This window comes from Equus caballus, chromosome 7, assembly GCF_041296265.1.
Source record: "Equus caballus isolate H_3958 breed thoroughbred chromosome 7, TB-T2T, whole genome shotgun sequence".
Lineage (NCBI taxonomy): Eukaryota > Metazoa > Chordata > Mammalia > Perissodactyla > Equidae > Equus > Equus caballus.
Genome location: NC_091690.1, coordinates 62,804,947 through 62,830,831, shown reverse-complemented (window position 1 = coordinate 62,830,831; position 25,885 = coordinate 62,804,947). Strand labels below are relative to the sequence as shown.

The 25,885-nt window shown below is 35.2% G+C and overlaps 1 protein-coding gene across 21 annotated transcripts in view; it reads right to left on the bottom strand.

Annotated features, from left to right (window-relative positions):
* The window catches only part of DLG2 (discs large MAGUK scaffold protein 2), a 1,837,299-nt gene that overhangs the window by 1,430,859 nt on the left and 380,555 nt on the right, over positions 1-25,885 (bottom strand). For all 21 annotated transcript variants that reach the window (XM_023646512.2, XM_023646513.2, XM_023646509.2 and 18 more), the window contains one exon: positions 11,313-11,387. In XM_023646512.2, coding sequence (XP_023502280.2) covers positions 11,313-11,387 — 75 coding nt within the window. The remainder of the gene's footprint in view (positions 1-11,312; positions 11,388-25,885) is intronic.

The window sequence follows — 25,885 nt, the reverse complement described above, 5'->3', positions numbered from 1 at the left end:
CAAAATTAACATGTATAAAGGACCTACTATGTGCCAGGCACTGATTTAGACATATTGCACATATTGTCTTCAATTCTGAAAATAATTTTGCAAGGTAGGTATCTATTAGTACTCTTGCTTCACAAATGAGAAAAGTGAGACGAAGAGATATTGAAATGCTTACTCAAGTTCATACAGCTAGTGAGAAAAAGATCTCAACAAGTTCTACTTGACTCCAAAACTCATGCCCCTACTACTATGTAGCACTCCCTGCTTAAGTAATGAGTTCAGTAGGAAGAATGTTAACCTGCACTGAAAAGCCCATGTGATGACAATACATGTCAATGCCTTGTACTGTTAAAAATCAGTGACAGTACAACACCCAAGGCAAATCTCCTTTCATATATTACCAGGGCTGCCTGTTTCGCTATTAGTCTCTCTCTCTGCTGCAACACCACCTTTATCTCCACCATAAACCCAAGCCAACACCTCAGTTACTTAAGTTGGAGAAGAAAGAAACCCACTACCCTGAGAGTTTATACAAGCTGAAACATGCCAGCTATCTGCTCCTCTATCAAAATCATCAAAGAAAGAGGTGCTCACAAACATAAGTCTACCAGAGAATTAAAGTTTATCCTTTAAAGTATCATACGTTTTTGTATTTTGAACTTTTTTTTAATTTGCAATTTTTTTAGTAGCCACAGAAGTCACAAAGGTAATTCTTCTCCAAAAACTTTTGGACATAATTTTAGTTTTTATGTGTTGACTCAAGGCCAACATTCATGCACATCAGTTAAAATATTAAGTTGTAATATACCAATGCCTCGCCACTGAATTACCTCATAGAGTTTAAGGGCTTGTGCTTGCTTTTAACATTTGTTTCTTTCCTCACTGCCAGCTGTCACTTCCCATGGCTGCTAATATATTAGGTTTTAGAAATGCCTCCTCGTGAATTCCCATACACCTGCTCTAATTATCTGGATCTTCTAATGGGTTAGGTAATAAGTAGCTATCATTATTAGAAATGTATCTAAATAGGCTCAGAAATAAAGTATCATGGGTCTCTCATGTTGAAACACGTGCCTAAGAAATATTAAGAAGCTCACAAAGTGAGGTCATAGAGTAGGTATGTACTCTGTAAATGAGGTGTGAGCATTGAAATATTTATTTAGTCCACTTCAACATCATTTTTGTTTATTTCTAGATGATTCTCAGTTTATACTACATAATTCAGGTTGGTGGCTACTAAAAAGTAATATGTTGTTCAGTAAATATAGCTGAAGCTCCCTTAAGTCAATGTCAAAGAGAAAAAATATTCAATTCTTCCAGGGATTTTCCTGGACACAGAGACAAAGCCCTTGAATCCATACATTCATCACAGTATAGCATTTTGTATTCTCAATAATTCATAAATTATTGAATCACCATATTCTACATTAACATCCTTCTACAAACCTGTTAAAAATAATGTAGCCTATAGCTCCGTCATGAAATGATCTCTGAGAGAACATTTCATATTCAATTCCTACATCAAATGATGAAACCAAAAAGAGGGAAGATAGAGCTTTGCAATCCTCTTAAAGAAAACTCATTAGTAACATTCCTTTATCTCTGAATGGAAAGACACAACTAAATTGCTAAGTAGTAAGGTTCATAACTAGATTTACATAGTGGTTATCTACATGGGCTTATTCTCCAAACAAATCAGTTAAGATTAGATATCCTGACAGTATGATGAAGGAAGACCTTCAAATGCACTACTGTGGCTGCCAAGATGGTTGTCCAACCATGCAATGCAGAGAATCCAGGTGGCACCTTCCATGACATAAGGCTCAGCTATTGAAAAACCAGTCTCTTCTGAATTCATTATTTTCCACAGCAAACTCAAGAGCATCAGTTTGCTCAGGAGAGATGGTGAATTATCTCAGAAACAGGACCAGATTGGATACCCAAAGGATTCATCTGGCTCCCCTACATACTGGTTATGCGACGCCAAGAAAGACATTTCACTTCTCTGAGCTTCAGTTTTTCTCATCTGCCAAACAATGGAAAAACTAGCTTTTGGCAAAGTCAAGTGTAGATTGTGAGTAGGTAGATTATGCTTTCAGGAATCATAGAAAACTTCTGCTTAGCATTCTTAATAGAAGGCTAAGGCATTCTTTTAGCAGATGAAAACTTTAAGTGTTAAAAACAAATATCAAAACAAACACCGACAAACAAAAATCCCCCTTTCATGATAAAAACACTCAACAAACTAAGAATAGAAGAGAACTTCCACAAACTGATAAAAGGCATCTTCAAAAACCCCGCAACTAACATCATATTTAATGATGAAACACTGAATACTTTCTCCTAAAATCAAAAACAAGACAAGAATGTCTGCTCATGCCAATACTATTCAGCATTATACTGCATATTCTAGCCAAGGCAATTGGGCAAGAAAATGAAATAAAAGGCACATCGAGATTAAAAAGGAAGAAGTAAAACTACCTCTTTTTACAGACGGCATGATCTTGTACATAGAAATCCTAAGGAAATGACTAAACAAGGATTAGAACTGATAGGTTTAGTAAGGTTGCAGGGTACAAGATCAATAAACAAAGATTGGTTTTATTTCCATACACAAGCAATGACCAATTAGAAAACGAAATTAAGAAACAATTCACTTTATAGTAGCATCACAAATAACAAAATGTGTAGGAATAAATTTAGCAAAAGAAATGCAAAACTTGCACTCTGAAAACTACAAAGTATTGTAGAAAGAAATTGGAAAGATATCTAAATAAATGGAAGACATTCAATGGGATCAGCAGACTTTGTATTGGTAAAATGGCAATATTCCCCAAATTGATCTACAGATTCACTGCAATCTCTATCAGAATCCCAGCTGGCTTTTTTGTAGAAATTGACAAGCTTATCCTAAAATTCATATAAAAATAAAAGGGAGCCAAAACAGCCAAAATAATCTTGAAAAAGGAAAATAGAGTTGAGGATGCACACTTCTTTAACTCTCTACAAAGCTGCCGTAACCAAGACAGTGTGGTACCAGGATAAAGATAGACACATGGATCAATGGAATAGAACTGAAAATCAATAAACAAATGCTTAAATTTATAGTCAATTGATTTTCAACAAGAGTGCAAAGGCAATTAAATGGGAAAAAATATACTTTTCAACAGATGGTGCTGGGACACTTGGATATCCATAGACACTATACACAAAAATTAACTCAAAATGTATCATAGCCCTAAATGTAAGACCTAAAACTATACATCTCTTAGAAGAAAATATAGGAGTAAATTTTTGTGACCTTGTTATGTGAAGCCTTTTTTAGATATGATGCCAAAAGCACAAGTGACAAAAAAAGATAAATCAGACTTCATGAAAATTTTAAAATTTTGTGCTTCAAATGACACTATTGAAAAGTAAAACGACAGCAGCTGGCCCCGTGGCCAAGTTGTTAAGTCCACACACTCCGCTTTGGCAGCCCAGGTTTTCACTGGTTCGGATCCTGGGTGCGGACACTGCACCACTCGTCAGGCCAAGCTGAGCCGGCGTCCCATATGCCACAACTAAAAGGACTCAAAACTAGAATACACAACTATGTAGTGGGGGGCTTTGGGGACAAAAAAGAAGGAAAAATAATAAAAGAAGATTGGCAACAGTTGTTAGCTCAGGTGCCAACCTTTAAAAAAAAAAAAGTAAAAAGACAATCCACAGAATGGTACAAAATATTTGCAAATAATATATCTAATAAGGGATTAGTATCAAGAACAGATAAAAAACTCTTACAACTCAAAAATTGAAAGACTCAAAAAAACCAATTAAAAATAGGTAAAGGATCTGAATAGACATTTCTCCAAAGAAGATAAATGAATAGCCAATAAATACATGAAAATATACTCAGCATCACTAATAATTAGGGAAATGCAAATCAAAACCACAATGAGATACCACTTCATAACCATTAGGATTACTATAATAGAAAAGACAGATAATAACAAATGTTGATGAAGATGTGGAAAAATTGAAACCCTCATACATTGCTGGAGGGAATGTAAAATAGTGCAACTACCTTACAAAATAGTATGGCAGTTCCTCAAAAAGTTAAACATAGTATATAACCCAGCAATTCCACTTCTAGGTTTATATCCAAGAAAATTAAAAACATATGTCCACAAAAAAACTTGCACATAAATAGTCATAGTAGAATTATTCATAACATCAAAAAATGGCAAACAAACCAAACATCTGTCAACTGATGAATGGATAAACAAAATGTAGTATACCCAAACAATGGGATATTATTTGGCAAAATAAAGTAAGGAAGGACTGATGCATGCTGCAACATGGATGAACCTCGAAAACATTATGATAAGTGAAGGATCCCAGTCACAAAAGCCACATATTACACAATTCCACTTATCAGAAATGTCTGAATAAGCAAATTCATAGAGATGGAAAGTAGATTAGTGATTGCTAGGGACTGGAGGGAGGAGGAATGAGGAGTGACTGCTAATGGGCATGGGGTTTGTTTTAAGATCATGAAAATGTTCTAAAATTGATAGTAGTCATAGTGGCACAACTCTGTGAGTGTACTAAAAATCATTGAATTGTGACTTTAAATGGGTGAATTATACGGCGTGTGAATTATGTCTCAGTAAAGCTATGGAAAAAAAAATAAACACTGATGGAAAACAACAACCAAAAACAAAATCCCAAATAACCATAGGAAAAATCTCAAAAGGATCTACATTAGTTCTGTGTTCTATGAGATCTTTGGCTGCATGGCAGAAAAGGAGAAGGAAGGAAGAAATAGATGAATTCTGAAGCCCACTAATCAGTCAAGTTGGGCAAAGAGGGAATTCTAGGGAAATACTAAAAGGTACAGAAAAAGGAAGCTGGGGACACTGAACATAAATTTTGCTCACTTCAGTTTTACCTTGGGCCTGCCTTTTGCTCAGGAATTGTTATCTACCATTCCTCCATTTAGCTTCTTAGATCTTGCCAACAACCGCAGAACTTGCGACCTCCATCTCTTTGCCCAGAGCATCGTGGGTATAAGTTTACATGTCTTCTGTTCTACACCCTGTGTAGTTTCCATGTGTGCTTACTGGGAATGCCCTTTCATCTCTCCCATGACCCAACGCCTCCCCATAAATACTGTGAATTCCCTTTCTGGGTATGTTTCAAAGATCAGTGTAACAAAATTATTTGATATGAGGACTGCAGTTCCCAGCAGACTCTTTCAACCTAGAGAGGAAATTGGTATAAGTCTAAAATACTACTATATGGGCCAGAAGAGAGGAAAAATAGAAATGTATCTGTTGTGTCAATCTAGTCTTCCTCATACTCTCCTTGGTTTAAAGCCTTTGACTACAGCAAAGTTGGAATCAGAGCCATTTCACAGAGCTCACATTTCTTAAAGTGCATTGTGAATTTTCTACGATATTTTCCTTTCTAGACTCTTTTCTAACCCCATGGCTACCACCCATATGGCCAGATGCACTCTAATCTCAGTGCAGCCCACCTTAAGGCTCTGTACTCTGCAATTTTCTGTGATTTTCCTAAAACTGTGATCATCTGATACTGTCCTGACTTTTTGTTCTATAAGGGGACTGCTGATGGTATGAAAACTTTGCCCTAAAAAACAAAAATTGTATCCAGTCTTTGGAAAGATAGTACTTGTCAAAGCCATCCAGGGTGTAATTTCCCAGCAGCAAAGTTAGCCCAGTGGGTGCTGTGTTCATAGGAACTCTGGAAACACCCAGAGAGCAGACACAACATTATTTATTTTATGACTGGGTTGGACATTTCTAAGGGCCATGGTCTGATATTTACGTGGGCTGTATACAAAATGAGGTCACACAATGAACTGTGGAGAAAATAAAAGTGGGGGAGAAGCTACAAAGGAGAAAAAATCTTTAGACTGTTATAGAATAGCTTCTGCACATTGTATTAACTGGTTTCCATTAGAGTAAATGATCCCGACTGTGGGTAATGTGACGCGGTCTGGGAGAACACGCTGAAACAATTAACACTTTAAAAGAACATCTCTGGTTTCTTTGAGGAACGTCTGTTTTTATTGATTTCCCATAAAAAAAGAAAAATTACTTTCATAATCCAGAGAAACATGGTAGGGAAATGTTAAAATGTTTTTAAATTAAAAGGAATATCCAGCCTCACTCCTTGAAAACGGCCTTATGTTACTCAGAATACAAACATCTCTTGTTAATATGACACTCCTATATCATCAGTTCCTGCCTGTCAGAGAGCAAAATGTTTCTTTTCAAGAGCTTCAAGATTTCCGCTTTCAAAGTCTTAAAGAATTGTATATTAACTCCTGGAAACTTTTCTTGTGGCAGCCTGAATCCCTTTCTGAAGAAAGGTCCCTCCTTCTAAATAAATCTAAATGAAATCCCTAAATTAATAACAAGTTACTGCCTGTTTTTTATGCTCTTCCTCACTAATTCATCCTGCTCTGTTCACTCCTTCTGAAACGACCTATCCTTCATCTTTCTTTTCTCTTACTACTTATCAAGCAATCACTATGTGCCAGATGCTATATTAATATTTGCTATGCATTATCTCATGTAAATCTCAAAATATCCTGTTGAATGCATAAACTCAGAGAGATTAAGTAAATTGTCAAAAGTCAAATGGCTAGTAAGGGCAGAGTTCATATTTTAACAAGACTGTTATTCAATTCTAAAGCTTATATATTTAACTATTACCAAATATTGCATATTCTGTCTTCCAAAACCAATCTTGAAGCAAATCTCCATTCTGAAAATTTACAGCTTTTGTACAGACCATTTTATAGCATGTATTACCCAGTATAATGATTATTTACATGTATTGTTTCCTGCTTTATCTTGAAGAATCCAAGGGTCACTTACAACTTACAAAATGTCCTCAGTAAATGCTTCTTGAATGAGTAAATGACAGTTGATGTATTCAGAGTGCAGTGTTCTAATCTGCAAATGCTTACATGATTTTTGAAAATATTTCACATACCTATTTATGGGTGAATATTATCTAACAATAGAGATACATAGATATAACAATATCCGTGATAAGCTCCATAATAGCAGGGACTTTATTTTCAACTTGGCTTTTAGAAACACCTCTCGTTGCATTATTTTTTAACGTTCAGCAACTAAGAGGTGTGCAAACATGCAAAGAAACACTGCAATTATTCTAGACAAATCGTGTCTATTTATATATCATACATCTAGTTAATAAAATTGAACATTATAGCCATTTCTAAGTAATACCCAACAACCAAGGATTGTGTTTGGGGACACTCCTCAAAGTGATTAAATCCATAATAGGCCATACCTATACTGAGTGGTCAAGAGACATGCCACGAAATGCAGCAGTCACTCAAGCCTCCTACAGCTGGTCAAGTCTAAGGTTTTTTATTATCAAGTGCCAGGAACTAATTCTTAGCCTAGTCACTCAATGCAGAGATCTGCCTGTCTTCACCCAAGTCTCAGAACCTGTGGGCCTCTTCTTATTTGTTCATAAGTGGCAGGGGTTTAGGTTACCACTGTGTTCATATTCATGATCATACAAACCAATAAGCATACAACCCAATTAAATTTAAAGTGGAGAGGTAAGGAGAGGTATCATTCTAATACTGAATGTAGTCATACAAGGAGAGACAAATAAATAATAAAACTATCACACTTCTTACTAGGGAAGATATTTCATTTATAGCTATTCAGGAAGTACAATTAAGTCCATGTTTCTGTATAATTACTGGGGGTAAAACTTCTATTCAGCTTGAACCTCAATCTGTACATTATAGTCTCACTAAAAGGAAAAGCCTTTAAAAATACTTCTTGGTCCCATTATTACAGACATGTGGAGTGCCAAAAAAGAGAGGATCTAGGAAGAGATTGAGTAAATAGTAACAGAAGCCATTTTCAACACAATACATAGGTGGTGACAGGCATTTGCAAAGCAATTTGGAGTAAGAAGCCTTCTTAGGAAAACCAACGATAAAATCTCTACACTTAAAATGAACCTGGGACAAATGCACACACACAAAGACTAAGACTTTTTTTAAAAAACTAATAAAGCGCTATAATAAGGATACAATCATTACAGAGAAAAACACCAAGGAACAAGAATAGGACAGTAGGGTGAAGAATGTAGAAAAGAATCAACTGAACTTGAAAAATGTTCAAAGATAACAGAGACTATCTATTTATTACGAATGTAAGTATGCATTAATTTTTTTATAATCTGCTTCAGTCCATGGAGGATTTGACAGGCAAGACATTCTCTTAAACACATGAGGCTAATATTTTATCTATTTACTGACAGATAAGAAAATGGAAATTAATACCAAAACTATTTTACATATCTTATGTAGCTTTTTTATATAAATATGTTTATGCTAACTATAAAGTTAACTAGCCACATTTCTCATTCTATAATGTGGATTAAGTCATTATCAAATTATCCTTTGGCCAATTTTTTATGTACCTAAGTGTTGTAAATAATCAGATATTTGAAATGAATAGACTATTATAAATTATCAAAATCCCAGTGTTCTGAGTGCTTCTTCTTGTCTGAGACTACTACTCATTACATTAGCTCTAGTGGGAACTCCATAAATGTTGCTGACTAGAGATTATTAATTAGGGGTTCTTTTTTCTTTGGCTACAAATAAATCAAAGAACATCAAACTCCCCCAACCAAACAAAATAAAACAAAACAAAAACTAGAAAACTTGAGGAATAAAGTAACTTGTTGATTATCAGCAAGTTATTGAGGTCTTTTTGCTAAATGAAAGAGAGATTTGAGTAAGCAAAACCTCAGAAGGGTAGATATAGAGTAGCTTCAGGGATCTAAGCAAGTGAGGTTCACAGAATTTTTTCCAAATTATCATCATTCATATGATTCAGTACTGATGACTACCTGTTTCTATCTCTCTAGTACAAATTTCAAATTCCTGGGAGAGAGAATCCAACTGGCCCAGGCAGAGATCAGATATCTACCCCTGGATCTCTCAGTCATGGCCAAAGGCAGTTTCAATAGCCCAAACATGGCCACTGGGAGCTTACCTCTGTGGGTCGGGGTTACTCACAGAGAAAGCAGAATCATTTTGGGCTGTGCAACTCCTCCAGAAAGTGTCTGCCCTACTGAGAGAGGAGACTACTTTTAAGTAAACGACAAAGGAAATCTGTGAAACCAGCGGCTCCCAATTCCATGGCAGAAGAAAGAAGAAACATCTACTTTCTGATGCTCTCTCCTGACCACAAAACTGAATCAGACTTTAATGTTGGCATTTCTAACTTTTGATCTTCAGGAAGGGTCTTAAATGTAGTCATCTATTTAATACTTAATGTTCTACAGCAGGAAGATCTCATCTGGGATTCTTGGATCCTAAGGGGTCCACCTCCAAGGTAAATAATGAAAGATGAACTATTTTTAATAATCCAAAAGACAAAATTCAAATAATGGATTTACTTGTGACAAGACTGCACAAATTAACTAAAACGTCAAATTTCTTTTCATTTGGGCTGAAATGATCAGTGCAGTGAAGGAGAAGTTACTAATCAGAAATTCTTATTGGTGTTACACATGGATATGTTTGATAAAATAGGAACACCATCTTATTTATCTTTGTATCTCTAGCAGTTGGCATAATACCTGACACAGCTAAATTGAACTACTACATTTTGTCTAGTTTGAAAACAAAATTCCTCATAACACATATTCAATGGTACACAGTGAAGGAAAAATGTAAAAGGACCCTTAGAGGTGAGAAATGGAAACCACCCACCTAACAAGGTAAAATAGTACAATTATTCCTCTTCACCAAGAAATGTGAGAGTTGTTAAATAATTTACTAAAAGCCACTAAAGAGGAAATCAACAGGTTGAAAATTCATTCACTGAGCCTGAACTCACACAGCTCCTACCATGTAGCAGGGATTTACTTATGTGTAGGTATACTAGGACCCTGAAGAGCATATGGCCACCTTGGAGAAATAGACATATAAATCAGTAATTATGAGATAACATCATCAGAGATACAATAAAAGGAGTGATTGATGAAGAAACAGAATTATGAAAACTCAGACTTTCTCTGGCATCAGCAGAGTCCCTAAGCATGCACTCCCCTCTGACCATCTGCTCACAAATGTGTGACATTTTTATTCTCCAAGTCTCTGGCAAGTCTGGGCTGCCTCCACACTACGGGAATGCCTCCAAAATTTAGCATCATCATCTCTCCTTTAGTAAAGGTTATCACACTTTCTCTTCCTTCCACAGATAAACAAACAAACAAACACAAAACAAAGAAAGAGGCTTCATTCTCTTATACAATCCAAGTGAAAAGTAGGTTCCCCCAGGCATATTGGCTTATAACACAGTCATAAGTCTTGCTATGATAGTCCAGCTGCACCTTTCAGCAGCAGTACCTCAACAACACATGCAGATATTTAGGAAGCTCCACATATCACTTTACATTGCCTGCAAGGTGGGTCAAATGAGGGGAATGCCCAAAAGGTAACTAGTGAACTTCTTATCCCCATCATTCACAAATTATTTCGTGACAGGCAAACTGTCTCTTACAGCACACACAATTCCCAGAGGAACCATTGTCATTTCTATCAGGCAACGTATGTATAAAAGATATCATAAAAATCAGCCATTTTCTTCACTTACTTTGGAGGACAGTCAAGTAGAATGAGTTCATGAAAAGAGAGTTAGTGTGGCTGGGATCTATTCCCAACTTTACAACTGATGTACTATTCTTATTCTCTTAGCATTTAAGTCTCCCATTTGTAACACAGGAATAATGACAGAATATCTGTTTATTTATAAGGCACTTGAAAATTCTCTGATGGAAGATTTCACACAAATTCAGAGACTATTATTATACCAGGAAGATCTGAAAATTGCAAGTTTGTGTACTCATCACTATTAAATGGTCAACACAACAATGGCAGAAGAAAAAGCATCCTTTTTTAAGGCATCTAAAATCAAGTATTGATGAATATGCAGCAATTGGGAAAAATATATGTGCAAATATATCCGTTTTAATGACAATTCAAATCTAATTAATCAATAATCTATTTAGATAAATCCTTTGCAATTTATCTTGACTCCAAAAAAAAGGCATAGAATCTAATCACAGGTATTTCTTATAAAGCAGCACTTTCTGAAAAGACATACTTTCTCCTTTCAAGAGGTTTGCTCTACTCTAGAATTTCAGAGAATATTATAGCCCATTACACTAAGATTGTTCCAAAATATAAAAATCATTGTCCTCCAATCTGGCCAATCTTGGAATAATCAAATAACCAAACTTACGGTACAATGGTGGACAGGCATCCAACCAGGGGCTTCCACTGAACAATTCTGGGCTGGGCATCTGCCTTGGTTTTGCTGCAAATAATTAAAAATGATGTTATGTTCTATATATTATGTGCAGCATTATATACTAGCTGACATGTTTATCATCAATATGTTTATTACCATATTTACAAGTATTGGAGAAGCCTTTGAGAACGATTTTTTGGTGCAGGGCTGTAGAAAACTGGGTATGCAATTTCTACTCTTATCAAGGCATAAGAAATTATCCCTTGCTTTTGGTACTGCTCTAAGGACTAGGTTTTTGCCACCAGGCTTCCTCAGCAGCTTATCTTTTAGGTCCTAATAGGAACCTCGGAGAACCCTCCAAGAACCCTCCTAACCCAGAGGCAGAACTGGTCTCCCCTCCTCCACACTCCCAGGCAACACTGATACATGCTATACCCTGTGAGATCACTTGAGCTAAGGTATAGAAAGACTTGTTTACTTGTCTCCCCTTCCAGATTGTGAGCTAGCAGTGATGATCCTCTCTAGGGCACTTCATAGAACCCCAGAATGTAGAGTTGTACAGATAAATTTTAGAGGCCTTTCTTGTTACATCAGAAACTGAGATGCAAAGAAATGAAACAAGGAACACAGAGATCTGACATTCTAAGCCATTTGCCAGGCACTTGTTTTTATATAAGAAATTTATCTCTAGCTAACCTATCCTTTTTTGTAACTGCTATAAATTCACTTCTAATTGGCTTTTTAGAAAAAACGAAGTGCTTCCCTTTAACCAACAATACTCTTCCATCCCTTTAATAATGAGAACTAATTAATGCTAAAAGGGGAGAAGGTGATTCTAGTAAAACATCTTTTATATTTTATTTATTTTATTGTAACTCAATTATAATATAGACATATTAATAATAATGTTAATAATAATCATAAAAACCACAGCAGTGATTTACTGAGCTATTAAATACACTAGGGATTGTTCTAGACCCATTGTATTATCACTAGTTGCCACAACAACAATAGAAGTATCATTATGCCCATTCTACAGGAGAGAAAACTGAGACTCAAAGAAGGTAAGCAATTTGCCTGAAAGTTACCCTACAAGAAAGCAGCATAGTTGGGACTGCAGCAAGAACCTGGCTGACTCTGCTGCTCATGCATGTTCCTTCTATGACAAACTACTCTAGAATCTTTCATTTTCTATCGGTTTAATGGGGCTTAAGACATATCATCAACTAATATGATTTCATCTTATCAATGATCCTAAAATTTCTAATTTAACTGGAATAAAACTCAGCTCTTGTGCTAAGAATTCTTTCTTGTGATTTGTAAGCTTTTTAGAGCAACTTTTATTTATCTATTTTAAAGTCATCACTAAACTCTGAAGTGCTGTTTGAGTGACTATTGATAAAGTCACCATTAAAATACACTTAGATCATCAATCTCAATGCTCAGTTTTCTTGTTTAAATCAAAATATCACATACAGTACAACAGGGTACATAATGTGCACTGGACTGGTGTCAGACGACCACCATTTCAAGCTAAGCTTGACCGTGTGCTTGTTGCCATGAGATACTCTAAGTTTCAGTAGACACATCTGTAAAAAACTGTTAGGATCTTGCCTAATTCATAGGAATGTTATCAGATGACAGATATAGATTCACCTCAGATCACTATGACAATTTGTAAGGATGCTACCAATGAGAACAAACAAAGGTACAGGACAATTTTATCTCCCTTTTCTAATAGCTTAAGCCAGATAAATAAAATTTATCTACATGTAAGCTTAGGCCTTTTGAAAATTAAAAGCATTACTAAAATGCTAGTTATTATTATTTCTAATTATGAGAATTCATACCAAAGAATGTTAATGGTGAGGGATATCTCCTTTGTAACAATTCATAATTATTATAGTAGTAGTAGTAATAAGCTTGTTTTATATCTAGATAGTATATATCTTTATGGAGCACATGGTAAAGAGGCAAAATTCAATAAATAAGTGAGCTGTGCTTGGGTGGAGGAATACAAATACTCATAAAATGTGATGGGAGGTATAAATAAGGAGTGTTTAAACTCCTTTGGATACACAGCATAGAGTAAAGAAAGATAGAAATCTGTGTGAATCTACCTATTGCTCCATTATTACATGAGTTGGATACTAAGGCCTCCCCATTAGTTTTTTAATCAAGCAGATTAACAATATGATTACACAGGGAAAGACACATAAAAAGGCTGCTGAAGATTGATGCCATGAGAATATAAATTATTTTTTAATCCAGAGTGTATAACTAGAAAAAAACAAGAGTGGAATAGAAGTTAGGATCTTGGATTGCAGTAGAGTGTTCCCAATTAATCTATCTGTGGAATTTTGGGAAAGTTATTCTAACACTTTAATCCTCACTTTTATCATGGGTAACATGAGAGGATTTTATTAGATCCACAATTCAATGTGGGGAGAGGAGGTGTCAAATTCACTCATGGATCTTTTCCAAACCTCATATTCCTCTTGAGATTTAATACGTCTCCTCCAATGGGGTATACCCTCCATTTAAGAATCCCTATTATTCTGTCGTACAATTACCATAGGAGATGGTTATTCCTCTGTGAGTTAGAGTGATAGCAAAGGTTGAGAACTGCTGGATCAGATGGTCTCACAAGACCTTTCCACTCAAGTGTGGTTATTGAAAACCCCAACCTCAGGTTTTACCTATCCCTTCACTCTACTTCTAAAGAAGACAAGATCTAACATGGGTTGAAGGAACTGCCACAGTAGGTGAACAAAAGGGGTTAAAATTCTCTTTTTCCTAGAAGTTTTCATTCTCATTCCTCAGCATCTTTTCTCTCTGACGTTTACTGTGGGCATTGTGATACGAGAGAGTTTGGAAGATCGCAAACTATTTGGCAGACCCTCAGCTCTTAGAAGGCCAACTAGAACCAGTACAAATACTAGGGAAAAGGACTCTCCCAAGTCTACGTTTAAGTTAACTCTGAACCCAAAAATCAAGAGGGAACATTAGAATTCCCTCAAGGGCTAGTCCGGCTCTCCAAGCAAGGATCTAAGTTAGAAGTTGGTGACAAATTTCCCTAAAGACAGAGTTTTCCCTTCCCTTTCTCTCTCTCATCCACCTACCTTGTACATTTACACCTGTAGATTGTTAATATGTGACTTGATCAGGATTCAGGGATCTGCACTACTAACCCTGAAAAAAATACTCTCTTAAGAGACAAAACTATGACTGAACTTTGGTCTGTTAAAAATATTATGCTGTTTAGACAGGTTGATGTCACCAAGTCTCACATCTTCCTTGCTTGTCTTTTTCTGACTTTAACATCATGACATATTTCATTCCAGAATATCCTGAGCAAATGAGCCAAATATGCTGGACAATTATACCTCAGATGGATTATATAAACATGTAACTATAAAGAACGTGAACGGTGACAAACACTTAACAGAGAAAACTTTAAAGATTTTCTTCTCAACCCATCTCATCCCCAGAAACAGTGGGAAATTTATTTGTATATCAGGGTCTTATATTTGTTAGAGTACTTTGGAGTTTACAAAGTGCCTACATAGAAATTTAGTCATTTAATCCTCAGAACAAGTTTGTGTGAGAACTGGTGAGAACTGATTCATCCAAATAAAATTTTGACCTAAATGCTATTTCATTCAAAATAGCATATTCTTTTGAAAGCAGAGTAAGCTTCTGTTGTTCTATTCACAGTAAAATGTGTCTTATAATCATAGTCTTTTTTTTCTTGGGTTGAGAAGTGTTGCATGATAGTGCTGTACACATATTCATTCATTCATTTATCCATCCATTCACTTATCAAACATGTATTACATGTAAGTCACCATGCTAGTATATACAGAGTATATAGAGAGAGTATATATAAAATTTAGATATATAAAAATTTAAATAATAAGCTTCACTCTCAAAGAGTTCTCAACTTTTTAGGAGATATGATACAACATGTTACATTTAAAACAAAGTTAAATACTAGGACCATTCATTCATCCATTTACTTGGTCAACAAACATTCATTGAGAAATTATTATGTGCCAGCTATTGTATTAAGAATAAGGATATAACAAGATTCAGTCTCTGCCTAAAGAAGTTCTCAGTCTAAGAAAAAAGACTAATAAACATGCAATTATAAAGCAATATTGCTGATAAGGTATAAATAAAATGACATGGGCAGATCAAAAAGATCCATCTCACCCATTTTGGTGGCAGGAGTAAGGGATGAACAAGAGTTATGGAAAATTTTACAGAAGAATCGAGGCCAAAGGCAAGAATGTTGAACTCTCCCTGGCTAAATCAATAAGGGCTTCCTGGAGGAGACAATTCAGTTTTCCAGTAAAGCTTTTAGGAGGGGAAAGCATGAGAACAGGGCCTTTCAGGCTAAAGGTACACCATACATCATCTGACAGTGCTGAATCAAGGTATTTTCAGACTTGGTTAGGAAACCCCTCAATTCTGGGCCTCAGAAACCTAGGATTGAGGGAAAAGAATGATTTTTTGCTACACAGAGAACTGACTTCAGCCTTCCCCTCATCTATCCCTACTCCACAATGCATTGGACAGCAAGGTGTGTGACAAATAAATCCTACCGAGGAATGAACCTGGAGGGATCCAGTCTTGATCCTATAGAAAACACAAGAGGTTCTTCTGAGTTTAGTCTTTGAAAAGCTCTTAAGTTGTCTCTCTTATCTTCCTTTAAACTCTCAGATGTTTGACAGATGAAGAAATACATTAAAACTAAGGGGCAAAACAAGTGGCTTTTTGCATGGCAGAATTAAAACGATATGTTGTAATGTGTGTGCAAATTGACTGTGAGCTGTAAAGTACTTTATAAGTGTAATGAATAATTATATTTAAATTATTAATTATTATAAACATTGATATGATATTTATGAGTTAATTCTTATTACTAACATTAGTTTCTGATTTCTGGTCCAATATATGCTCCAGTAAGTACATCAAGAGTTAAGGAAATTTTCAAACAATTTGAAAAAAACAACTCCCAGGATGCCTCCAAATCATTGATTTCACAGATATACAGATATAGATATATTGTGTATATACATAGACATATAATGTATGCATACATACATACATATATGTTTGTGTATACATGCGTGTATAAATAATTTTACTTGGGCAAATAAAGGTTTTCATCCAATTAGTCTCCTTATTTGCCATAAAGACGTGTAATTTCAGAGTAAGTTGTTAAAAAAAGGAGAAAATCAAATTTTTTTTGATGCAAAAGTACAATATAGGTAGAAATATATCCACAAAATGATACATTGGACGTTCTGCTTAAGACATCAAGATGTGATAAAAATGAGTTTCCAAAGGAGGTGCTATAACTTTCAAAGGAAATTACCAATAACCACTTTCGGGTCTCTGAACCCTTATCTACGATGAGGGTGTACAAGGGTGGGTGATTGGAGATTTCCAAAAAAGCGGGATTTCTTTGGAGAGAGGCTGAAAGGAGTCTCACTTTTCACCTAAAATTAGTGAAAGAGACTTCAGGGGGTATACATCTAGCACTTGATATAACTTCCTCAGATTTGGGATGCCAGTATAGTGGGATCTGACTTCAACCTAAAAGTTTCATGAGTGAGATAACTTGGCAAATTGGTTATTGCCTCAGGAGAGGTGGTTTCATCTGGGCCAGCCTGCACTCTCAGAGTTTGTCAAAACAAAAGAGCCATCCTGGAGCCATTGTGACGTTTGCCAATACAACCCTCTGTGTGGAGCAGACTGCTGTAAAACCTGGGACTAAAGAAATGCATTATCTACATTATAAATTTAATCAGAGGGGTCCAGAAAGGGAAACTCCCTAAGACCCACAACAGGGTACACGAGAGAAAGAGTTTAAAGCAACACTGCCTGTGTTAAAATCCCAGATCCACCAATTACTAGCTAGGTGACCCTGGGCAAGTTGCTTAACCTCTCTTTATCTCAGTTATGAAGATTAAAGAAATTAATACAAGTAAAATGCTTACAAATATTTCTATACATAACCAGCATGATGCAAGTGTTAGCTATTTTCTTTGATTTTGTTATTATTATCATTATTATTATATATCAGGCTCAGAGTGCAAAAAGTAAATCCCAGCAAAAAGAGTAATCCAGTCTAATAAGAACTTTGTGCTCTCCACTTTTTACTTCACTCTCATGTTCCAAAACTGGAGGGAACAACCACCAAACAGCAAAGGAGAAAGGAGAAAAGAAAAGCCCACAGTATCCCCTTCTCCCAAAGCAGATGTCCTGTCTGAAGATCCCATAGTAGGGAAGAGAGAGTCTTTAGCCTGGAAAAGTGTTCAGTTTTCGTTAATATTGGAACTGAACAATTTTAATTACTGATTTGAGACTGTATTTACGATTTTTCGTGATTGTAGGACTTTTAATTCCCTGCAAATGACTGGAAATTCATGGAAAGTCATAAGATTGCCTAAGTTTTCATGTAGACAGCAGGGTAGGGATTAATAGCACTAAGAAGTTTTAAGCAAACAATGGGTAGCCCCAAATAAAGTGGCTTCTATTATTATATCCCATGAGTCCTGCTTGTTCAATGTATCAATTACAGATGCAAAACATACAGTTAGTGTTAACCTTTTTCATTCAATTTTGGACATAATTCTTCAAGACACAACTTCATCCCTTCCTGGGCTTATCTTCCTATTTACTTCTTTTAGTTTTCTCAGGTTTCAAAGATGTTTAAAATAAGTTGGCCTGATTTGTTTCCAAAGACTGACGCCATGCTGGGGAGTCATACATTTGCCTCCTCTATAAATGATGAAAAGGCTGCTGATCCATTGTCCATAGGATGTTGAGAATCAGAGTTTTTCAGCAGGCAGTCATGGTGGTAACGAGTCATGCTCACGATTTTCCACAATTTCTTGCGACTCTAGGCAGATATTTGCCCATGTTAGCAGAGGTGCAATCTGTGGCTAACTAGTGCATAAGAGGATTAAACACTCTACATTAAAATAATATTCTAACAATCTGGCTACCTGGATTAATTAACTATGATAAGTGAGATAGGCTCTTAATTCTCAGGTTGTCCACATTTAAAGATTTATTATACACGAAGGCCAATGTTATAATTCGACATTTTATGATATCAACAGAGAGATGGCCCCTGGACTTAGATTCAGAAGGCACTTTCTAGATGTAGAATGAAGTGATATTTATTGAGCACCTATTAGATGCTAGGCACTTGACGTGTTGTTAGCTCATTCTATCATCACTTTAACCACGAAAGGTAGTAGAGGGGAGTGTTTAATACCATGAGGAATCCACTGGACCTGGTTAGAATATCAGATTTTTTACTTTCTAGATCTGTGACCTTAGATAAGTTTCTTAGTCTCCAAGAGTTTCGGTTTTCTCATCCATAAAACGGAGAGAATAATATCCAATTTAAAGGATTTTTATAAGGACTATATAAGACAATACATGTAATATATTTACCCCAGGATCTAATATATACTCTAATAGTAATAAGATAAATATATTTATATTATATTAAATTATATAAATATTAACATTTCTCTTCTTAATCAGGGATTTTTCTCCTATGCCACTTAGCTCCTCTAAGCCTATGTTCTCACCAGAGTATAAAATAATAACATTTATCTGACAAGATCACCACAAAAATTAAATGAGAAAAAGTATAAGAAAGTGCTTAGCAAACATGAGGGATTTTAAATCTCAGTTTTAAATCTAGGTTGGAAAGAACATCTGAAATACTGCAGCAGTTTTCAGATGACTAAATATGAGAACCAGAATTAACTGCAGTCTAGGATGACATATTTAAAATCATTGGTTTGTAAATATTTCTAAAGAATATATTATGGTATTTTAGCATTTTGTGTAAGCGTGTCCCAATAGATACAATAGAGTAATTTAAGCCTCTAAATACAACATTAGAAAACATAGCCTTGTAAAATACATTAATATTTGCATGCTGTCACTGCATCCTACTGACATAACAGGATGAGACAAGAGGAATGCACTACAATTGTACTTTTATCCTTGCAAGAAAAACTTTGGACAATATCCACTACTGTAGTCAATGAGTATTCTTCATTGGCAATCTTATCTATTATATCATTTAAACTACAAACTCTTATGGAAACAAAGCCTGTGATTTCTAAAATAAGCTACATTTTTCTTCCTGACACATTTTTAAATTCATCTGGAAAAAATACTTCTCTTCAATTAACAGCTAATGAAAAATATTTAAAATTTCAGGTCCGCAAAATAAGGTCCATCCTTTGAGGAAAGAAATGCCATTCAGAAATAAGATCAAAGCAATTCATTTCTATTCTCACTGCTACCATAGAGACAAAGAAAAAAAAAAGTGAAGAGTTTTAGCAGACTTAATTCTTCCTGAAATTTATAATTAACTACATGGGAAAGGGGACAATTACCATATTTCCAAAGAATAAAGGATTAAAAAAGCTAAGCTTTTGATAATACATAATTACAACCTATTAAATATGCAATTCATATCAATTTGTTCATATAATCTTCTTGAGTTTCAAAAAAACGCATATACATTGGACAATGTTTTCTGAAAAATACACATGGAAAGCCATCAATTTAAATGTACACAGTTCTCTCATCAGAGGTTTTTCTCAGATACTTAAAATTCTGGCAAAGCCTAACACAAAGAAAGGAGGGTCGACTGATATTATTTTTGAATGTGCATTATCTTCCTGACATCTACGACTATATATTTTTGGACAAATGTTAATCAATGAAAGAATGTGCAGGCTTTTTTAGATCAGGTGCCATAGCCAACATCAAGCAGTCAGCCAGGAAAAACTAGCAATTAGACCTGTCCTCGATTTAAATAGAACTTCAGATTGCTGAGTAAATTACATGTGTATTAATTCAGGACAGTTTTATTTTAAAGGACTAGCAAGAAAGCACTGTAGCTTGAAATCCTAGGAGACTCATAATAAAGAGCAGGAAGGGAGAATTTATTTTGCTAAAAATATATGTTTTCACTTATGATGTCTTTAGCAAATGATTTTCAAATACATTTTATCAACAAGAATATCTAGAACTCCTCTTCACATTTTCTAATTAAAACCATACTTGAAAGTAAGTAATTTATTTTATTGTGGGATATCATAAATATAGCATGATAAATTATATATCTTGTGGTAAAAACATAAAATATAGGAGAGGTAAGTTTTTAAAAAAATTAACACTTTTTGAACTATGTTTCATGAAACAACCAAAATCTCTGCTAGTGCAGCTAATAAATAGTATGATTCATATCTTAAAATTTGACTTTTGGATATTCCTATTTTTTTTTTGGTGAGGAAGATTAGCCTTGAGTTAACATCTGTTGCAAATCTTCCCCTCTTCGCCTGAGGAAGATTGTCACTGAGCTAACATCTGTGCCAATCTTCTCTATCTTTCATATGTGGGATGCCACCACAGCATGGCTTAGTGAGCAGTGTGCAGGTCTGTGCACAGGATCCAAACCCATGAACCCCAGGCCATTGAAGCAGAGCACACAAACTTAACCACTATGCCACCAGGCTGAACCCTGGATATTCTTATTTTAAAATGTGAGTAAGTGGTCTTCAGGGAGAATGTCTATTGCTGACTACATTGCTGGAAAGTGATACATTTGATTATTCTGAGGCATTTCTATCTAGGGCTCACAGAAGAATTTTAAGGAAATAGTTGAAAGTACCTAAAAATTTCAACTCAGATCTCAACCACAGAATAACATAACACCATTCAGGGCCCCTTTTGCATCTGTGGTTAGTTGGAGAAATTCCGAGTAATAATCATTATAATAGTTTTTTAAGTTCCTTTTGTGTTACTTGCCGTAAAACCACTCAATGGTGTTGATACACTTCGTTCTCTAAAATGCAAAGCAATGCAAAAAAAAAAAAAAAAATAGCAGAATGCTGTGAACTCACATTCCCTTCCTAGACAAGTCTGTATTCTGAAAGCTGAGGGCAACATAACGCATCCTGCTTTGGGGAAAATAAAAGAAAAAAACCTCTATTATTTCTTCAATTCTTCCATGAACTAATGATTTAAGAGAATAACGTTATTTTTAAATTTTCTATCGTTTAGGTTTCAGGTAAATTTTAATGTTTTATAGTAAAAATATACTGTGTAGTAAAAAATTTACTATACCTTTATTACATTTATGGTGAATATATTATACACATATTATAAAGGTAATAATTTTCCCCAAAACAAGGTTAACTATCATATAATATAAAATCTCTGAGAAGTAAAATGCACGAGTTGACATTCTTTTTTGAAACTGAAAACCTGATCTGATCCAACTGCTTTAGCTTTTGTTTAATAAAAATGTGGTATTGACTTATAAGTATTTTTATACTTAAATTTTACAAGTTTAAATGATGATCTTTAAGGTTGGTTTATCACAGATGTGATCCAGTTGCCATTTTTTTTGGTGAGTGTGAGGACTTTTATCTCTTTTAGTCCATTTCTCTTATACTAAAATGACATTTCAAGTGTCATGTCAAACCCAGCAACTATTCACAGATAAGTTCACCAATTGCCTGTCTGTCAACTGAATAGTCTATCCATCAGAGTACAAAGATATATTTTATAAATTTATAACGAAGTACATGTTATACACACACATACTTATGTGTATATATACATATGTGTGTGCATGTATACACATACATGTGTGAGTGTGTGTGTGTAAGTTGCAGGAAGGAAGCATCTCATCCATTCATTCATTCACTTATTCAACAATGCAATATCTATCAAATGTCTGTTAAATTAAAGAATCAATCAACACTTAACAATATACCTATTAGCACCATAGTATGGGGTTGGCTATAAATATGACTAAGAACTTCCTCCCTGTCTTCAAGGAGTTCACATTCTAGCAAGAGATAGGCATAAGTAAAAACTAATTGTGCAACGAGATGACAGCTACTACACAGATATAGATATTGTTCTGAGGACATGGAGAATCGCTGGCTCAGTCTGATAAGGCAGTATCAAGGAAGGTATTTACAAAGACATCCGCATTTGATCTGAGTCTTAAAGGTTTAGAAGAAGTTTATTAAGCAAGCACCAGACTAGAGAGTTGAGAGGCATTCTAGGAATAAAGCAAAGCCGGTACATAGAAACAGGAGAACAGAATTAAGATTGTTTGGGGAACCAAATATAATTGATTATAGTTCAAGCTAAGGAATAAAGGGTGGTAGTAAAGTTAGACAAGAGACAGAACATAGAGAGCCATGTATGTGAGGTTGACCCATGCAAACTTTATCCTGCAAGCCAGTGCTTCTCAAACCTCAATGTGCAAAATCAACTAGGGATACAAATCAACTAGGGATCTTGATAAAATGCAGATTCTGACTCAGCAGTAGTCCTAGCCTGGAGCTTGAGATTCTGCATTTCTAACAAGCTCTGAAGGGATGCCATTGCAACTGGTCAACAGACCATACTTTGAATAATGGAAAAGTAGGGGGCCAGGAACCCCTGAGGGGTTTTAACCAGAATTGCAACATACAAATTATACACGTGTGTATACACATGCATATACATACATATATGTGTATGTATATTTTTTAAGAAAGATCCCAGTTAGCAGCATAGAAAATGTATAGGGGTGGCAGGATGGGAAAGGTAAGAAGAATGAATAGGAATTGGGACAGATTGGGATTTAGGAAAAAATAAGAATCAAGATCAACTCCCACTTATGTAACCATAACAACTGGGGAGTGGCATTGATAGTGGGATAGAACAACTCCCACTCATCTAACCACAATATCTGAGATAGTGGCATACTATCCAATGAGCAGAGAATAGAGTAGGAGAATAATTTATGCTCAGATGGCTCCAGAGAATTGATGTTTTCCTAGAACTTTTGACTTAATTTACTTAATAGGTAAATAAAATTCTAAATTCTAAGAAATACTCATTTATGGTCAAACTAACTTTTCACAAAATCTATTGTCCCCTGAAAGGTTAGTTGAAGAACTGAATTACTTAGATACAAAGAAATTAATATGTGTGGGTAGGAGTATTAGAACAGTATTTGAGGGGAGGGCTATTTTCATAGGATTTCAAATCTGGTACTAATTTTGAATGCACACTGGAAGAAAAGGTTAAAATATTTGGTCTCCTACAAAGCTAGAGGAAATCCCCATCACCATGACTACATAATAGGAACTTGCCACTAAAGTGGTAACTGATTAAATTAATGATCCTTCTATGAAATTTATCTATAAATCTCAGATTCATCAAAGAAGAAGAAAAAGAGTAAGATGAGGAAGAGGAACGGAAGCATCCACAGCTATTTAGTGACTATCTGTTATACACAGCTGCTATCTAAGCCCTATGGTGTATATTTGCACTAGCTATTCCCTTTATCTGGAATGTTCTTCCCCAGGATCTTCACATCTCTGTCCACTCTATCTAAAGTAGCCCCGTCTCTTTTTACACTCATCCATCTTTAGATATTCTATTTTTCTTCTTTTTAAATTATAGCAGTTATTGTTATCTGAAATTATGTTTATTATTCGTGTGCCTACTAGTGACCAATCTCCTTATCCTAGAATGTAAGTTCTACGAGGGCAAGAAACTTGTCCGATTTATTCACTGTTAGATCTCTACTGCTCACAATACTGCCTGGCACATATTATACACTCGGTCAATATTCACAGTGGTAATGAGTATTGCATTTAATCCTCACAACCACCCTTTGAAGTGCTTATTATTATTTCATTTTATAAATAAGGAAACTGAGATTTAGGTTGATTCGGTAATTTGGCCCAGAAACAGAACTAATAACTGGCAGAGCTAAGACTCCAGCAAGAATCTGACTGACTCCAAAGGCTGTGCTTTCAAACATTACGCTATGCTGCCACGTTAAGCTAAATTCAGTGGCAGATGCCAACTACTCTCCAACTGTCCAGTACTCACTTCTCTGAGGGTCTTCAGACATGTCAGGCCAATTTGCCTGGTCACTGTAATTAGCATAACATTAGCTCTAACACATATACAGATACAGCTCTCATTTTCTCCACCATAAAGTAATGTTAATCATAATAAAAGATCCAAGTTTACTCTAGGATTTTCTCCTTTCAATAATCATAGTCATCCTTCCTATGTATACAGTATTTAATATTTTCAAATATATAAACTCATTTGATTTTGTACAAGAATCCTGTGAAGGAAGTACTGATAAACCAGTATTATTATCCCTATTTCAGATTTGAGAATACAAGGCTCAGGGCGGGTAAACTGAATTATCTAAGATTAATAAGATAATAAATGACAAACCAAGTCCATAACTTTATTTTCTGAACCTTGCTCCAACGCACATTCCCAAATTGCCTTTGGTGAAACACAGACACACGCGATGAGACAGGCAGCTATAATCATAGGTAATCTGCTTTAAGAAAATCGTATCTACATTCAGATGATCTAATGGGCAAATAATAAAAGGGAGTGATGAAATTTTTTGTACCTTATAAAGAGAGTTAAATGATTTATTTAAACTGTGAGCACCATAAATATGTTTAAATATTATTTGATTTGCAAAATAATATTTCTACTTATTTCCTTTGCAAACCCACATTTGTCTCATAAAATAAGATTTACCTAAAGATCCTATAAAAGACAATTCTCTCAAATTCGTAGCTTTTCATAGCACATGTGGCTTTTACTTATAGTGCCAAAAAGGTCTAATGTTGTGAATAACATCCTGGTAACCAGGTTTGGCAGAAAGACTATTACAGATGTATTAAAGATGACTGATATGATTCATATAATAAAATTTTATTTCATTTCTAAAAGTTAACTTTTACAGGCTGTGGATATGTGTCCAAAAAACTACAAATCTACAAGTAATTCTGAGTAATTTTAAATTAACCATTATATAAGTAGATATTTAGGTTGGGAAGGAACAAAATCCAAAATACAGTATCAAGAGTATGTTTTAACTAAATAATAACCTTGAAGTGATACACCCGGGAGTCAATGATAGTGGATAGGAGCACGGATATTAGAGTCACAAGGACCTGGATTTGAATCCCTACTACGAAACTGAAACTGCTTAGTTGTGTGAATAGGCCTCATCTTTAAGATGGGGAGGATTTTACTTCATTGGCTTGGTCTGAAGAGTCAATGAGTTGATTAAATTCATCAAGTTCCTTCAATGTGCCAGGAAGTGTCCCAGACATTACACATAAGAAAATGAGAAAAATAGACATAATCTCTTCCCTCATGGAACTTTTGTCTGGTCAAGAGAGAGACGCTGAAAAAAGAATCACACAAATCAGTGTATAATTATGAATTGTGATAGGCAGAAATATGGGATAATTGAGAGTGTATACCACTAGTATATAATCTAACTGGAGATTTTAGGAAAGGTAGTTCATGCAAAGACCTGGAAGATAAGTAGGATTAAGACAGGTGGACAGAGTCACCTAGACAGAGGAGTAGTATGTGGAAATCTCCAAAGCAGGAACGTGGCTGACACCTTCAGAGAATAGAAGGGAGCCAGCAAAGCAATGTGTCAATTAGTT